The sequence below is a fragment of the Typha latifolia genome, chromosome 2, assembly GCF_019914945.1.
Source record: "Typha latifolia isolate L0001 chromosome 2, TyphaL0001v2, whole genome shotgun sequence".
NCBI classification, from domain to species: domain Eukaryota; kingdom Viridiplantae; phylum Streptophyta; class Magnoliopsida; order Poales; family Typhaceae; genus Typha; species Typha latifolia.
In genome coordinates this window covers 12,450,877-12,469,374 of record NC_133087.1, presented here as the reverse complement: position 1 = coordinate 12,469,374, position 18,498 = coordinate 12,450,877, and the positions used below count along the sequence as shown (strand labels likewise).

Sequence of the window (18,498 nt, the reverse complement as noted above, 5' to 3'; positions counted from 1 at the left end):
CATAAGAAAGCAAAATTGAATCTCTTCTATATGGAATCTAGTCTTCTAAAGCAACAACTTTGAGTACCCAATCCCAAAAACTCAAAGACAACAACTGCCATCATAATTAATTCTCAATAACAAGTGAGGTCGAGTTCTCCAAGAACCACGTAGCCATTAAAAGAGAACCCATGGTTTCTGACCATGTTGGTAATGCTTGCCTTATAGAGGAAAAAAGAAATGAGATTAAAAGGAGAGATGGAGTCCAAAGGGGGAGCGGAGAAGGACGAAATAGGGTAGAGAGGGCGATGGTACACAAAGAAATAGATCTGGTTGTTCCATTTGAAAGTAGTTTTTTCGTTTGCCTTCAATTAGGATTTGTATGGTTTGTATGTTGTTTGTAAAGTTGAAAATTTTATAAACTCTTTTTTTTCTTATGATTATGTGAGTTAATAGGTTATAACCTAAACACAAGTCATTCCTCTCCTTACAAGAGAGGGCACATTAACTAGTGAGATTAGGGTTTAGGGGTAGGACCACCACAATAACAAACCATCATTTATTCCTCAATTTGTAGCCTCACTGTATTTTAAATTTGGTCCCTCTCATGAAGGAAACACCTCAATCAGCTGAGACTAGGGTTGGCAAATCTTAACCCGACCCGATAACCTGACATGATAACCTGACTCTTAATCAGGTTTGAGTTTAGTATAAAAGTTTGGGTCATAGACGTGTCAACCCTTCTAACCCATTTAATAATCGGGTTGGATTTATATAGGTGACTCATTTAGACCCGTTTAACCCGTTTAAGTATATGAGTTGGGTTGGGTTGGGTCAACCCGCTAAACTGCTAACCCGCCAACCCATATATATATAAGGTAAAGTCTAAAACCTAAATCACCCTCTCATTCTCTCCACTCTCCAGCCGTAGCCGCCTCATCTCACCAAAAGGGGAAAAATATTTCGTCGCGCCTCCTCTCTCTCCGATCATCGTCTACTGCCTGTTGCGAGCCGCCCTTTCCTCTGGAGCACCCGTTTGCGATGGCCCATGAGCTTGACAAAAACGGATATGCGATTGTCGCCACGACCGAGGTAGACATAGTGGTCACGATAGGCAGTGATGATGGTGTCGGATTTAGTGATAGCGGCCTCCATGCCGACTTCAATGGCCTCCTAGCCGTCATAGACGTGGTAGAAGCCACAGGTGAGCTTCACCTTGTATAGGGAGTCGGCGGCGATCTCCATGCAACGCATGGTGGACATGGTTTGGAAAGAGAGGAGCTCGGAGGAGGTCGTGTTGACGGAGCGGGAAGGGGGATCGATTCGGTTGCCGGTGAAGGGGACGCTCGTCTCAGTTGTTAGGGTTTCGTCGTCGGAGGCGGAGGAGAAGCCACGAGGAGTGACGGAGTGGAACGCCATGGCCATAGTCTCCTAAAAAATGGGAAGGCAGAGTAGGAAGAAGAGCAAGCAAAGGAAATGGATTAATACTTCGGTGGGACATGTGGCACATGTTTGGCATGAGGAGATGAACATATATGGATTAGGATTGTAATTTTAATTATGTATGAGTTTTGAGTGGTAATAAGCTATTTTGTATGTATAATACACTATAAATAAGGAAATATTGAATTTTATATAAGATTTATATTAAACGGGTTATACGAGTCGTGTTAACACACGTTAACACGACCTGTTTAAATATACGGGTTAGACGGGTCATATTAGCATGTTGTGTTAATTTGACTCATTTATTAAACGGGTTAGGCAGGTCAGGTCGTGTTATCTGTTTATTAATCTCGTGTTGAACCTGCTTAACCTGACCCAATTGCCATCCCCCTAGCTGGGACGTGCTCGGAGCACAAATTAAGAAAATATTGAAAGAAAGTATTTTATTTTTGAGATAATATTGAAAGTAAAAGAAAAAAATTAATAAGACAGAACTCTCTCTCTCTCTCTCTCTCTCTCTCTCTCTCTCTCTCTCTCTCTCTCTCTCTCTCTCTCTCTCTCTCTCTCTCTATATATATATATATATATATATATATTCATACTTTAGTGAACCTGATAGAATGCTCTACTTTCTTGATTAATTTCACTTTTGACTTGAGCGGCTCGATTATTTTAACAGCTAATAAATACATTGAATATGCCGGATTTGATATTGATAATTATCTAGAGAACGATTTGCCCATGACCATCATTAGATAGTCAGCATCATAAAATTCTCACAAGCTCTGTTAAGCAGAAAGGCAACTAACAGAATTGTCCAAAATAATCAGATGCAACACCAAATAGAAGTTTCAGTAGATATTGGGTTCAAGCTTCAACACTAATTCTATTCCAAGTATATCCAGACAATCCAACAACTTCAGGCAAGACCAAGAATATGAGAACTCAAAGCACCTTCAGTGATTGCTATTTCCGTTAAGGGAATGCTTGCCATCTTTCTCCTCCAGACTCCCGTTAGGCTCCACTGAATTCTGATGATGTCCACGGTGGCGGTGACTGTGGTGCCGATGACTGTGATGGCACCCATTCTTGGGGTCCTCAGAATCTGAGAGAGAATTGTCAGTGCTTGACTGCCTGTGGCGACGCTTGTGCTTCACCCTGGTCTTCTGGGTCTTCTCTCCAGAGTCCAACACCGTGTCATCATCTGCTGACCAATGATGCCTCTTATGATGCCTAGGATGACCTCTTCTAGTAGCTCTCACTTCATCATCTTCGCTGTTTGAACTTGAGCTATCAGAATCTGTTCTAGAATGGTGTCTATGCCTCCTCTTATGGGAATGTCTCTTCCTCCGTTGTTCTTTCTCAGAGCCACTCTCATATTCATCACTACTGCTTTCATCACTTGAGCTCTTTCGCTTTGATCCATGTCTGCGGTGCTTCTTGTGAGTCCTCTTCCTATTCTTCCTGTAAGTGTCACTGTTGTCAGAGTCACTATCATAGTCTGATGAAGAATCAGTCTTCCTCTTCTGCTTTACTGATTTCAACTTCCTTTCCTTCGCTTCTGCATCAGCTTTTGCCTTGGCTGCAGCTTCCAATTTCTGCTCCCATTTCAGTGGGGCTTCTTTCTTCTCCAGGATCCTCTTCTTCTTCTCTTCAACCAACTGCAGGAACTTTTTGTTGTCCATCCAGTGATATAAAGTGCAGACTTGACACCTGCATAATGGTGAAAAGATGCAAGGAAGTGCATCTCATAAAGAGAAAAAATTGATGTTAGTTCTTCATGCATCTTAAATCTCAAATTCCATAAAATTTAACTATTTTTATAGGTACATATTGGAATTTAGTTATTTCTAGTAACCTCAGTTATGTAGTTCCCTTAAGCAGCGACCACATTTATTATATTGAGAGGCTATTTTTTGTTCCATTTACCAGAAAACCTAAAAGTGTGATTTGCAGATGGTGAAATCCTTTCAAGAGAACATCCGTTTACACGTATAGTCTGTTACATTAAAGTTTCCCTATATTTAATTTTGTACATATAAACTAAGTGGTTTCTAATGCCAAATATCATCACTGTTGGAAATGCATAAACATTAATAAATAAACAGAGAAATGAACAAACAAAGTCAAACTAAACATCCAGAAAAACAGAATCTACAATAATTCTCACAAAGACAGTGAAAAATAAAGGCAATAATAAGCCATGGTTAGGAATAAAAATTTTCACAACAATTACCAGCTTGCTCAGGGACAACTAAAAATGGACATGCAATATCAATTTTGGAGATACATCTTACTTTTTAAATCTTACATAGTACAATTTCTTGATTATACTATATTCCTAATAACATGAAAAGATGAAGAGAGAACATGAGATCAACTTTCTTACCTTATGCAAAACCTTTGACAGGCTTCAAGCTACCCACCCCCTAACTAGAAAGAAATCCCCTTCAAATTAGAACTTGAGAATCTGCAATGACAATTAACAAAAGTTGAAACCCTAAGCAATAACATAAATTAGCACAATGGAAGATTTAAAGCTCTTGCCAAAATATATTGCAGTTGAAATGTAAGGCACTCAAGTTATAACTATCAAGGTTCAAGAAAAATAATTTCACACAAAAATTTAAGAAAAGAACTATTAAAGATGATAAAGTCTAACTAAGGAGAATGTTACGGCTAATCCCCTACAGAGCACGTCATGACACAGGCAATGGATGGTGGCAAAGTATAGTGGTGGGAATGCAGCGATCTGCCGTTGGGCAGCAGCAACAGCATGAGTAGAGTTGGAAGGAGGTTAGTGGATCGGTCGAGTGTGAGTGTTGTTTGGGTTGGTTTCGATTTGGAGAGAAGACAAGATTGGGTTAAGGTAGGACATGCTGGAAGCAATTGGAATTGGAGAGAAATATTAGTATAAGGGGAAAGGTAATTCAAATTTGGATAGTACTGGTGAAAATAGGATTTAATAAGAGGAATAAGGAAAAGGATAGAGGTTGTTGGGATCAATAAGAAAAAGAAAAGACTAAATTTGTTGAGATACCATAAAAGAAACAAATCTTCTAAGATCCGGCATTCATGATGTTCAATGGAGTTCATGACATCCGGCATTCATGATGCGAATGGTCAAGTGAAGAATACATGCAGAACAACGTAGAAGTTGAGAAACAGATTATATTTATACTACGATCTTCAGCTTTGATACTTACATTTATATAGAACGATGGTAGGCAAAGAGGAACAAAAAAGCAAACTTGTAGAATCGACTACTAGGGTGTTAGAATCTACTAATGAAAAAGAAAGTAGATGATCTCAAAGTCCCAAAACATTCATTAAGATAAGAAGACAACAAGCCTTTTAGGCAAACCCTAAAAGGACAAATAAACTAAAATTATTATAATAAAAAAAGACAAATACTCTCAATATCAAAGTCTCTGTTATGACCTATCGCCTAGCCAAAGTGTTACGTGGGCTACCCTACTACATTTGCGCAAGTATGTGTCTAAAAGTGTTCTTACATGTCTGAAAGTGGTGTTCACACTATTTTAAGAACATTTATTTTTCTTTTTGGTTAGTGGATTCCAACACCTCATTATTCCATAGGTTTGTTCTTTTGTTATTTGTCTACTATCATTTGATATCAATTTTGGTTCAAAGCCAGAGATCCTATTATAAGGGCGATTCGCTTCCTACATTCTACACTGCTCCACACTTGCTCTTCACTCAACCGCTCGCACCATGAATGCTGGAATGTCACAAACTCCTCTGCTTGTTGAGTATGACAAGTAGAATTGCATAAGGACATCATCGTCATAAAGGAACGAAAAGAACCCATCATCACTGTGAAATCTGGAAGCAATACCCAATGGTCACTAAAAGTGAAGTGTTCGTGCATCATTCAATAATCCATCACCACAACAACTATTCAGTCTTCTTCTCCGTCGTAGGTAGGTAAAGAAAAAAAAAGGCCGTATGTTAATAAAAATATCAAATTTATGGTATCTCAACAAATTTAGCATTTTTTCTTTATCAATCCAATAATCTATATCCCTTTCCTTAACCCTCTCATTAAATCCTAATTTTACCATTAATATCCAAATTTTGAATTGTCTTTCCCATCCCCTAAATTCCACCAAATTCCCTCCTATTTCAATTGTTTCTCACGTGTCCTACATAAACCCAACCCAATCTTCTCTCCAAGCAATCCAAACTAACCCAATCCACTAAACCCCTATTATCACTCACGTGACCAACTTCATCTTCCCCTCTCTTTATTTCCCTACCCACCTATAAACCAAGCCACAACCTACATCTTCCACCTCGAGCTACTCGGACCAACCCTCTTACCACAACCACCTCTTCTTTGGTCTCCAGTGCATCCACTACTGATGGTGTCACTTCATCCACCAACCACATCAAATTGGCTACTGGAGATCACCACGGCCTCCCACCATCATTTGTATTGTCTCGATCTCTAATCAACACCATCGCCCTATGGACCAACACTTCGCCGATCACTACTCCGTCGATTAATGCTTCTCTAACCACTTCCCATCAGCTACCTACACTATAATCTCTACTGCTAACATAGTCATTTCATCATCACAACTTTCGCCTTTGCTTTGTCATCGCCATCATCTCTTCACCCCAATCATCGTTAGAGCTCATTCTCCCTCATTGTTTGTGTTCACCGCCACACCCTCCTCTTCACTACTACCGTAGCCTCCTCTTTGTAGTTGTCACTACCGCAACCACTTCCTCTTGATTGTTGCTGCCGCTATTTTCTCTTCCACATCATCAACATCATTGCTAGTTCCATTGCTAAGGGCCTCTTGATGCGGACATCATTGATAGGACGCGATGGCGTGTGTACCAGCACAGGAGCGCCGACAGTTGATAATCCCTCCTATAGAGATCTGGTTCTGATTTTGATTTATTTAGGGTGTCTTTTATTTATTTCCTATATAGGATATTTTTGCTTAATTCCATTGTAAGTCTATATATAAACCCGTTATATTTTATTTGGAACTTAATAAAAGTTTATGTGATTTTATTCTCTAGAGAATTTTGGTATGAAACCATTTCTTAGAGTGGAGGTGTGAAACCTCATTCCTTCCCTTCTTATTTTTCTCTTTCATCCTTCTCCACCAAGTTTTGCATCATTTTTGGTATCAGAGTGAAGGATCCTAGTTTATAGATGTCCCTCCTCCTGGGTTCTATGCTGCTCCACATTTATTCTTCGCATGACCAATCGCTCCACGAACACCGGAACGTCAAAAAATTCGGCGCACGACGAGCAAAGAAATTACCGTCGACGAGGAACAAAAAGAGTCTGTTATCATAGTGAAATCATCACCGCGTAAGATTCCAAGTCCTTCAAAAATTTAATTGTTGTTGCACTATTCAGTGATTTACTGTTCCATCTTTATTTTTTTATAGATTGAAAAGAGAGAGAGAGAGAGAGAAAACAGCACGTCTCTTTTGCTGTAAAAAAAAAGAGAATTTTTTTTTCAGTGTTTCAAATTTTCAAAAATTTTCATTTTTTGGCTCTTAATTTCTGTTAAATCCCAACCAATTCCTTCTTTCCCTAAACTTCCTACCAAATTTCCTATTTCTTCTCAACATCCCAACAAATCCTATCTTTCCTAAACCTCCACCAAACTGTCTTTTTTTTTCTCCCTCCAATATTTCCAATTTTCAAAATTTTCCCTCCCTAATTTGAAACCAACCCCTTCAAATCAGCTTCAAATCCAAACCCATTAACCACCCAACCCAAATTCACTCACACCCATTAACCCTAACACTTCCAACTCAACCCAATCCTATTAAACCCATTAAATTCATCAAACCTGAAACCAAAACCCATTAATCCACAACCCAAACCTTGTTAGACTAAACCCGCAACTCATCACCACCCAACCCGTTACCCAACTTCATCCCCAACCTCCCCCTCACTTCACACCAAGCCCTAGCCATTTCCCGTCGCTGCTGCCCCGACGCCGCCCCGGTTCAGCCCAGCCCCGACGACGCCACCCGACAACATCGCTCCACCCGACGACGCCGCCCGGTTCTGCCCCTACCCCGACGACGCCACACGACCCTGCCGCTCCACCAGACGACACCGCCTCGACACCAGACGACACCCGACACTGCCTCGGCCCTCCACCCAACGACGATGACGCCGCATCGATGGCTCCCACCGACGACACCGCTACCAGGGTTTCTCGACAGCACACCTTCTCCACCTCCGACGACTACGTTCTTCACCGACGAAGCCATCCCTTTGACACCTACAGCCATCACTGACGACGTCGACGCCCATGCCGTGATCTCCCATGCCTCGTTCCCCGCCGTAGCTGACTGCGACCATCACTGCCGGACCGTCCGATCTCTCCACTGTCTCGGACCTTGCTGCCGACGTCGCCGATATTGTTGCTGACCACTCACCGGTGCTAACGGAAGGGATTTGTACCACAACACATTGTGGACAAAGAGAGAAGAAAAAGGGTGAAAACAAAATAATTAAATTTCAATTCTTTTTTTTCTCAGATGGTCAGGTACCTGCTCTTTTCATTGTATTAAATATTTTTGGGCTATTCTTTTCTAGTATCATCTCTAAACTTTTATCAATTCCTGCTGTCCACAAATAGTAAGGGAGAGATTACATAGAAACCTTATATGCTTTAATCATTATATTAAGAGCTGAACTGTGCCGAATATTAGTATTTTGTTAATTTTTGGAAAGAAATTTAAAGGATTTGGCATTTATTAAATGTGACTTTTGTTTAAAAACCATTAAATCTTGACATTAATCTTTGAATCTCCTGAATAGAAAATCTAAATTCAATTAAGTATTCATTTTTAAGATTTTCTTGATTGCATAGCATATCATCTCATATCATTTAGACCAAGACATTTGTATTTAGATTAAATTTAGGAGACGTCTTTATTCCATTAGGTTAGAACACTATTTAATTTTGTTAAAATTAGCAAGCATAAAATTAAAAAGATAAAAAAAATTAAAAAAATAGAACATAAAAAAATAAAAAAATAATAAAGCAATACCTAACTCACTCATTGCATATTAGTGTATGCCAACACGTAAAGGTAAGGCTTATCTCCTCAGTGATTCTAGTGAGTCCAGGAGTAGCAATATGGATCCCGAACTTAGTAAGAAGTTCGACGATATTATGGGACAACTAGGTACATTAGCTCAATAAGTTAGAGATACTCAAGATACTTTGCTTGGGTATCAACGGGTGACCGATGAACAACTATATAGGGTAGAAAGACCCCGTGAGCACACCGCTTCTTAAAATAATCACCGCCTTGACCTTGAACGTGATGAATCTCCCACTCCTTTACCTCGTCAACACTTTTAAGGGAATGGGCAAGATCCTGATAAACGGTACCTTCGAAGCATTAAAATTGATGCTCCGATGTTTGATGGTCGTCTAGATCCGCAGCACTTCTTGGACTGGATCAAAGACATGGATCGTTACTTTAAATGGTATGATATGTCGAAAATCCGTAAAGTCAGGTTTGCTGCCATAAAATTGACTAGGAAAGCAAATCAATACCGGACCAACGTTGAGACTCTTCATGAGATTAGGGGTGAGCTTCCAATTGAAATTTGGGTTGACATAAAAAATGAACTAAAACGTAAATATCTCCCACTTTCTTAGTACCCTAAACTTCTAGACCGATGGAACCGACTTACCCAAGGGAGTAAGTCAGCTAAGGATTACGTTACGGCTTTTGATGAATTGCTTGTTCATTGTAGCGTGATAGAATCAGAAACCCCTATGCAAATCTTGTCCAGATTTAGGGCTGGCCTACGTGAAGAATTGAGAAGTGAACTTTTTGTCTATAATATTGATACTTTGGAAAAGGCCTATAACTTAGTTCAAGACTTAGAGGAGTCTAGACCTTACCACATCTCAAGAAATTACGAGACAAGACCTCAAATTCATAAATCCTCCATAGGTCCTCATGAAGCCAAATCTGCCAATCAATCTTTTAACCGATCTACCCCTAGCCTTTTACAATCCAAGATAGAATACAAGGGTAAGATCGTCAAGAAAGACTTTTCTAAGGTTAATCCTCGGGTCAAATGTTATAAGTGAGCCCTTCAAAAAAGACTCCGAACAAGACTTTGATGGATATGTTCACCATGTAGACGATGAAGAAGGAGATTTTAAAGATGAAGAGGAAGAAAATACCCTAGGATGCCTGAGGCACATAGACTCCACAAGGTTACATGTTGTTAGATGTGCCCTCTCTCAACCTAAAGTCAATGATGATTGGAGGCGCAGCTCCATTTTCTACACGTTCACGAAAATTGGAGGTAAAAATTGTAAAGTAATTGTGGATAATGGCAGGTGTATAAATACCGTGTCTTCCACCATTATTTAAAAACTAAACCTGAGAGCGGTTTCCCATCCTAATCCTTACAAGGTTTCGTGGATCAATTCAACCACGCTGAAAATAAAATAGCGCTATTTGGTTCCAATTGAATTCACGAATTATAAGAATAAAATCTGGTGCGATGTATTGACCATGGATGTGGGTCAAATTATCCTTGGGAGGCCTTGGCTATTTGATAATGATGTGCATATTTATGGCCGTTCAAATATTTGATAATGATGCGGATATCACTGATAGGACGCGATGGCATATGTACCAGCGCAGGAGGCGCCGACAGTTGATGATCCCTCCTATAGGGATCTGGTTCTGATTTTGATTTATTTAGGGTGTATTTTATTTATTTTCTATGTAGGGTGTTTTTGCTTAATTCCATTGTAGGTCTATATATAGACCCGTTATATTTTCTTTGGAACTTAACGAAAGTTTATGTGATTTTATTCTCTGGAGAATTTTGGTATGAAACCATTTCTTAGGGTGGAGGTGTGAAACCCCATTTCTTCCCTTTTTATTTTCCTCTTTCATCCTTCTCTATCACATTTTGCATCACCCCTACTCAGTTATTCTCCCTCCACCGTTGCTCCAGTGCTTTGTTATTAATTTCTCTTATTAGCAGTTGATCCCAACCAAGGTTCCCAGTTTCGGCCGATCCCGATCCTAGCTGAAACCCGATCTGTTTCGATCAGGTTTGGCCGTTTTGGCTGATCCCGACAGAAACGAGTAGGAACGGGTCGGATCCGATCTGGGTGTCCCCCCAACCCACCTGCCTCTCTTTCTCCCTTTTCTCTCTCTCTCTCTTTCTTTCTTTTCTTTCTTTCTCTTTCTCACGGGTCTCTTTCTCAATCGGTGACGTTCTCCAACGAAGATCTAACGACCTCGACATCCGACGACCTCGAGTGAGTTTTTTTTTCAGTTTTAATTCCTTTCTTTCTTTCTTTCTTTTTATTGCGCACCTGCTGCTGCTGCTTCACCACAGCTGTAGCAGCAGCTGGTGTGCTGCTGCTGTAGGTGCGCAACAAGCAGCCGCACTAACAGCAACACCCTATTATTGTTGAGAACTTGAGAGTTGAGAAACTGAGAGAGGCTGAGAGGGGTGGAAACTGAAAATTAGAAAAAAGTAAAGAAAAAAAATTGAAAAAAATTTGAGAGGGTTTTATTTTCGTAAATTTTAAATTATTTTATATTTTATTTTGATTTTTGTTTATATTTTTTAGTTACAAAATTAAAATATCAATGGCTCTAAAAGAAAAGTCATATGATACCGACATTAGGTGACAACATTGCAGCACTATTGGGCAAGATAAAAGACGTGTTAAATACAACTGGTGTGGAAAGAAAATGAGTAGTAGTGTCAGCCGTTTGAAAGAACATATAGCTGGAAGACAAAAAAATATAGCAACTTGCACTCAAGTGTCCTTAGAAGTTAGAAAGCAGATGTTGGCTCATTTAATTGGCAAAACGAAAGATAAACAATCTACACAACAAAGAAAGTCAATGGTTCGTGAAGAATTGATACATAATCCTATACACACTGATGATGATAGCAGTGAGCAAAGTGGGAAGAATGAGGAGAAGAGATAGATAAAGAGAGCAATAAAAAAGAGCAGAAATATGTATAGAGGAGAGAAAAAGATGAGAAGAAACACTGGTGGTAACTTTCAAAGATCCAGATCAATTAATATACAGGGAGAAAGAGAATATGGGGGCAGCAATTCTACCCATAGAACTCCTAGTGTTATAGCATAGTTTATAAATATTGGACAAATAAATACATATCTTCAGAAAAAGAGGGGTTGTACACAAAATTCCATCAAGACAGCTCTCAAAGGAATTAAAAATACAAATAAACACATTGGTAGAACTATCTCTAAATTTTACTTCTACATCAATATTCTTTTTAATGTAGCTAATAGTCCTTATTATCACACTATGGTGGATGCTATACAATCAGTAGGGCATTGTGTTCCATCTTCTAGTTCAAATGATATTGCTACTAAATATCTTGACTTAGAGATAGATGAGCTTCTTACTTATATTGAGACATTTAAACGGTATTGAGATAAATTTGGTTATACACTGATGTGTAATGGGTGGAGTACACAAAACAAAATAAATATAATTAATTTCTTAGTGTACTCTGGCATGGAACAATATTTCAGAAGTCTGTGGATGCTCCTGCTCATTTTAAAAATATAGATTATATTTGTCAATTGATAGATGAGGTGATACAAGAAATCGATGAAAAAAAAATAGTCCAAATGGTTACTGATAATAGGGCCGATTATAAAGCTGTTGAAAATTTACTTATGATAAAAAGACCTCATTTATATTAGACGTCATGTGCTGCACATTGTATTAATATAATATTAGAGGATATTGCAAAAAAGCCTGAAATTGATATGGTCATAAATGAAGGATAGAGGTTGACAAATTTTATATATAAATATTGTTGGGTTCTTAATTTACTCAGGCAGATGACTGGTGATAGGGAGATCATCAAATCCGATGTAAATAGATTTGCTACTTATTTTTTAGCCTTGGAGAGCATCATGCGCTACAAGAATGATATTATGCGGATGTTTACATCATAAGAGTAGTCTATAAAAATTAAAAATATGAAACCTAAAGATAAATCTTTAGGTGAAACTTTAAAAAATATAGCTCTTAGAAATACATTTTAGGATAATATTACAATTGCCACCGCAATATTTGAGCATTTTGTCAAAGTATTAAGACTTGTAGACAGTGATGACAAGTCTGAAATGAGTTTCTTACATGAGGCAATGGACATAGTAAAATCAATAAAAAAATATAAGCAAAAGTTATAGAAAGTGGTGAAAGATGATTGATTCTAAATAAAACAGACAACTACATAGAGATATACACACTGCTGGTAAGCATGTTTTTAAGTTTTAAGTTTTAATTTACTAATTTATTTTTATTTATGAATATTTAAAAACTTGAATGCTTATAAATTTTAAATTTCTACAGAGTATTTTCTTAATCTAATATTTCAATTCTCTACAAATGTCAATAATGATAGTGAAGTCTTGTTAGAAGTTAGGAAGGTAATCAACAGGCTTGAGCTCGATATTCATAAACAAATACTTTGCGATAAAGAAGTGAGTTATAATTCAATTAAATAATTTTATTATTATTTGTTTCAAGTTTTAACTTTCAATATAATCAGTATGCAATAATATATTTCTGATTTCAGATTGAGAGATATAGATTGAGAGCTGGGCAATTCAGTACTACTAAAGTTACTGTAGTTATATCTTATAATACTCCAGCTGAATAATGGTCTATCTATGGATAGGAGGAGGCACCAAATTTGACGCCAATAGCAAAGAAGATTTGAAGTCAAACTATATTTTTATCACAGTGTGAAAAAAAATTAGTCTACTTTCTTCTTAATCTACACAAAAACACGCAACCGATTGACAATAGAAAGATTGAAGAAGTTAGTTTTTTGTCATTATAATATGAGATTGAGGAAGAGAAATTTAAGAAGAAAAGCAAAAATTGAACAACTGATTAATTTAAATCATATTTTTGATGAAGAAGACCTATTAACTCTATGGATCAGAGAAATAGAGGACATATTATTAGATGACAGAGATAACCCATTATTAGATAAGATATTGGGGGAGACCACGACGAGAGCAGAGACTGGTACGAGTCGTTCAGCAGCGAGAGATAGTATACCTACTAGTACTAGTCATAGTCCTGATGATACACATGGTGGTGAGATCATTCTATCTATATTTGTTAGAAAATCAAGGAAACATAAGGATTAAAGACAGAGAAACTAAGGATATATATACATATAAGCGACATCGTCATAAGAATGTTGCTTCCTATGATTATGGTACATCGAGTATTTATTGTTTGGAGCCATCACAAAATCTATATGCTAGTTATTATCCTCAGTATTCTCAGACACAAGATCCAAATGCTGATTATTATCCTCCACAGACACAAGTCACACAACAAGATCCATACAATATGACTAGTATGATGAAATTATTTTTTGGAGCATCAGGTCACAGGCATTAATATTTATAAACTTATGATTATTATGAGGATGAAGATTATAGAAATTTACGAGAACAAGCTTAGTATTCATCAAAGTTTTAAATTTTGAGTAAATTAATATATTTTTTAAGTTTTTAGACTTCATATGTATGTAATTTTATTTTCTTATTTTTCTGTCATTTTTTCTAAATTTTTCTGCATTTTTAAAAGGAAAGTCATAGCATCTGAGTTACCATTTTGATTACGAGAATGTGTACTACTAGATTGCAATTTATCTGCTCAATTTTGACATTTTCTCCACTAGAAATTCCTTGATATGGGACTTAGGTTATTTAGCTAATTATTAGTTGAGATTCATTGGTATTTCTTACCATATCATTGTATCACTTGCATTAGTGGTTGCATTCTCATAGCACTGTCATTAGTGTAATAATTTTTTGCATGAACTAGCGTCCAACTCTCAATCTCAGTTTGTTATAGAACCCAATGCTATGAATGACATGAAAATTCATTTAAAGTCTTGAAAAGTCAGGCTTCTCTTGACTGCTCAATGAGGACAAAGTTGAAAAGGAAATTACAAAAATACCTCTCATGCGAAAATCCAAAACAGGCCTGACCCCAAAACCAAAAATGTACTGTCTTTTAAGTGCAAATCACTTAATTGTAATTAACCATAAACCTAAGAAAACAATAAAAGATATATAAGGCAAATAAATTATGTACATATTTAGCAAAGAAAGAAACAACACACAGAAGAGTCGCCGTGATTTCTGCAAGATTTTACAATAGATTAACCATTATACGCCCATATCGAAATAAATCAACAACTATAAGGGAATATCTAGAAACGTTGCAGGAAATCGCCAGAAGAAGGAATAAGAAAACCCTATTCCTTTCAAAGAGATCAGATCAAAAATCGTAAACCCTAAAATCGACAAAAGAACCTAATCTACCATACAATAAGAATGAGATGAACTAAGATTTCCGGATCCAGTGGCCATCAAACAAGAACAAGAGGGAAATCCGAAGTCCCACGATATTATCACCAAATGACATATGCCAAAAATTACAGGAGGTTCATGCTAGAAAGAAGTCCATTACGAGGGAAATCACAAAAATATTTTAAAAAAAATCTAGAAAGCTCACCAGAGAGAGAAGAGACGAAGCTTCGAGAAGATCTTTTGCCTCGATGCGCAGCGAGACTTCGTGGACTAATGGGACCTTCTACTAATGGACGCACTGTGATTTCCACTATTCGGAATACTGACGTTGTTAGATTGAATATTTCAACACATCCTGGCCGTTAGATATCAATTATTTGATTTTGACTCCGAGATTGTCGTCGCATCGTATCTGGATCGGGCATACCCAAACCCGAACTCTTTCTGTATCCGATGTGGATCCGAAATCGAATAGTAGTAGTCATAGGTGTGATCTGAAATGAATACAGTATATTCAATCCACTGTCCACCTTTTCACATCGTCGGGTCCGCGGAGTTGCTCGCCGCCGCCGGTACCGCGAGACCGCCGTTGGACGCCGCAGCAGCGGACCATCCCGAACCTTCCCCTTCCTCTCCCCCTCTTTCTCTTGGTCGTCGCGGTTGCCCCGCCGTCAGTAGCACCACCACCGCGACATTACCGACCACCATCCCTCGCCGCCTTGTCCTACCTCTTCCTAGGGTAACACTCTCGCTCTCTCCTCCTCTCTTCTTCCGGACTCCACGGTGCTGCCCAGCACCAGCCCGGTAGCCCTCCTCCCTTTCATCGAAATATGGGTATTTTTATATAATATATAGCATAAAAGAAGAGCAGGGTAATTTCATTTTGGCTAAGACCATTTACTGTGAGATCTAAAGACAAGATTTTAGGAACGACATTCCTGGGCTTCTATCGTAAGGGTTCAATTTCTGTGGCAATGAAATTGACATTCCTATTTCACCGCTATAAAGTTTGATATTCTTTTCTTCTCTGCTCCTCAAGACCAGATCATAAGTATTGTTGGGACTATTTAATGATCATTCTCTTGCCAGCAAGCATAGTATGTTATAGTCTTGATTGCACATTTGACCCTTTACAAAAGAAGAACTCTAAAAGCACAAATCAGAATTCTGCTAAAAAATTGTTTGTCGCAACTCTTATTCTTCTGTCACAAACTAATCTAGTGGAGGTCAAAGTAGATGTTGACTTACAAATCTAGTGGTTTGTTCTCTTCTTATGAGCAACAACTATAGATCACATTGTTTTTATGACTTTTATGTTCGAATTTGCAAGTTCTTCTTGTTCTTACTCCTCTCCTCTCTTCTTGCCAATAGGGTTAGTATTTCAGTGGTGTTAAGTCTTGGCACGACTATGAGCAAAAAGAAGAAATCTCAAACGTCTATAAAGGAATTGAAAGCGGCTCAAGAAACGTATAGTCCCTGTTTAATTTGGTCATTAATTACTTGTCATTTTTCGTAGTTCTTTCTTCATTGGCACTTAGTCAATTCATTATAGAAAGGTCTCTACTTTAAGCAGTACGAGTTCAAAGTCTTATGAAGGCGACCGCCTTGATGATCTTTTGCTGAAACTTGGGGAGTAAGTTCGTAATGATCAATCTTCTACTTTATATTACCGTCCTTGTCCATTCTATTTTACTATTGAAATTTTGATTTCTTTATAGAAGTATAGAAACAGCAAAAGCTTCAAAAGGAGAATTACCTGAGAAGATCTGGATCAAGGTGTCCTTATAGTATTTTTGTGCATCTAAAAGATGATATCATTCATTCCATGTGTTAGATACTTTATGAGGATGATTCTGGATCTTGCTATGTCTATACTTATGGCTATCACTAATTAGTATCCCTAATGTAGCAACAATTTGCTGTTGGTGTCAATGATGTGACCCGTGTTCTTGAGAGGATGCCTCAGGGCAATTCCAGTGGTCTTCCTAATGAAGAGCCTATCAACAGTGCAATGCGTAGAGCTCCATTGGTACCTCTTCAGGTAAATTTGACTTATTATGTTCTACATGTTCTTTTCTTATGTTGGTGTTATTTCTCTATATCAAAAGTACTCTACTCTGAGATAAATTTTGAGGGTTTTCTCTTTTCTTTTAGACTTTCTCACCATTGAAATTTGAAAACATGAAGGGGTCATTTGATTTCTTGTACATAGAAATACGTGTGTGTCTAGATAAGCAAATAGTTTGTTTCATTGATTATATTTCATAATGTTTTATTTGTAAACAAATATTTGGTTAATTATATTTCATAATGATGTATTTAGTAAGCAAATGTTTAATTAGAGAGAATAGAAAAGAGGAAAAGAAAGATGAATTAAGATTAAGAATGGAAATGAGAGGAGACGAGAGAGATAGTTTAGGGTTGAGTTGGGATCGAAATAAGAGTAGGGAGATGGGTTAGGATCAAATGAGTGTAGGGGATGGGTTGGAATCAAGATGAGAGTAGAAATATGAATGACCAGATGCAGTCTTTTGGCATCTATCTGATTCTAATTAGTTTTTTTGAAATATTTGTTTTTAAATTTAGTGCATCAAACCAAACAATGGTTTATAAATTAGATACTACATCTATTAATATAGTATCTAGAAAAACTCTCAACCAAAGTGGAATCATGATTTGTCTTGGTCATCATGTATAAATGCATAAAGGAACAATCCTTCATGTGTTGTTTGTAGGCTGTGCTTGTTGCTGCAGATTGCAACCCAAAATGGCTTACAAAGCATGTACCAAGCATGGCATCCTCCAGGCAAGTCCCTGTGATCTCTGTCAAGGATAACAAAAGGGGTTCTCTGAGATTAGGTGATTTATTGAAGGTTAAAACGGCAATGGCCATTGGAATAAAGGTGGGACTCCACTTCCTTGTGCTGCCTTTATTTATCATTAGTTCTCTCCTCATATATGTGTTAACTGGTTGCTTCTTCTTCCCAGACCAGAGGCACCATAATCAACAAGACGATTGAGGAAATACTAAGCACTGATGGATAAGTTGGTTAACTGACACTAGTTTACTGTGGCTTGAAAATTATTTGCGATCCTTTACGTGTATATATTTTGAGAATGGACACATTGGTCTAGTGAAGGATTTCATGTTGAACAAGCTTGGTAACTTCAAATCCAGCATTGTTGTTGACTGATTATGTTATACGATAATCTCTTTAAAGGATAATTTTCCTAGGTACAAAAAGAAATATAAAATCAAGTATTTTTTTCTATTATTACTATTGCTTGATCCTTCCGTTCTATTACTTGAAATTTGCTGTGCTCCATGTTCACAAAATTTTGTAATCCAACTTAAACACCAGTGTCTTGAACAATTTATTTATAAGATGATAACTCTTAACTTTTTGGGTAAAGAACAGCACCTATTCTATCCAACTTGTTCCTTCAAACAGTATATGGATGAAAAGTACGATTTATGTTGAAATCAAAGTACATCAGAGATAAGATTAAAAAAAAGTACAAACAGAGTCGTTGATAGAGATAGAGGTGATTATTGGGCGGGGCCGGAATTATCAGACCAATCAGGTTGAGCATTGTGTTTGCCGGTCTACTTACAAATGGATCTGAGTTGGGCTAGAATAGTCTAATCTATTATCGCTCGTCGGCTCGTGAG

General features: G+C 37.7%; 2 protein-coding genes across 6 annotated transcripts; one reads left to right on the top strand and one right to left on the bottom strand.

The window, feature by feature from the left end:
* Positions 1 to 2,190: 2,190 nt before the first annotated feature.
* Positions 2,191 to 15,397, bottom strand: LOC140781754 (uncharacterized). 5 transcript variants are annotated; one of them, XM_073127940.1, is made up of 4 exons: positions 15,031 to 15,110; positions 14,471 to 14,563; positions 3,815 to 3,895; positions 2,191 to 3,138 (listed from the first exon to the last, which is right to left on the bottom strand). In XM_073127940.1, the coding sequence occupies exon 4, from the start codon at positions 3,108 to 3,110 to the stop codon at positions 2,382 to 2,384; it is 729 nt and encodes a 242-aa protein (XP_072984041.1). In that variant the 5' UTR covers positions 3,111 to 3,138; positions 3,815 to 3,895; positions 14,471 to 14,563; positions 15,031 to 15,110; the 3' UTR covers positions 2,191 to 2,381. The 5 variants fall into 5 exon arrangements, with proteins under 5 accessions (XP_072984041.1, XP_072984037.1, XP_072984036.1 ...); XM_073127936.1 differs by having other exon boundaries at positions 2,191 to 3,172; positions 15,031 to 15,109; XM_073127935.1 differs by lacking the exon at positions 14,471 to 14,563 and having other exon boundaries at positions 2,191 to 3,172; positions 15,031 to 15,397.
* Positions 15,342 to 18,023, top strand: LOC140781755 (uncharacterized). Its single transcript, XM_073127941.1, has 7 exons — positions 15,342 to 15,564; positions 16,197 to 16,292; positions 16,378 to 16,458; positions 16,544 to 16,601; positions 16,735 to 16,866; positions 17,561 to 17,728; positions 17,814 to 18,023. The coding sequence occupies exons 2-7, from the start codon at positions 16,234 to 16,236 to the stop codon at positions 17,868 to 17,870; spliced, it is 555 nt and encodes a 184-aa protein (XP_072984042.1). The 5' UTR covers positions 15,342 to 15,564; positions 16,197 to 16,233; the 3' UTR covers positions 17,871 to 18,023.
* Positions 18,024 to 18,498: the final 475 nt, after the last annotated feature.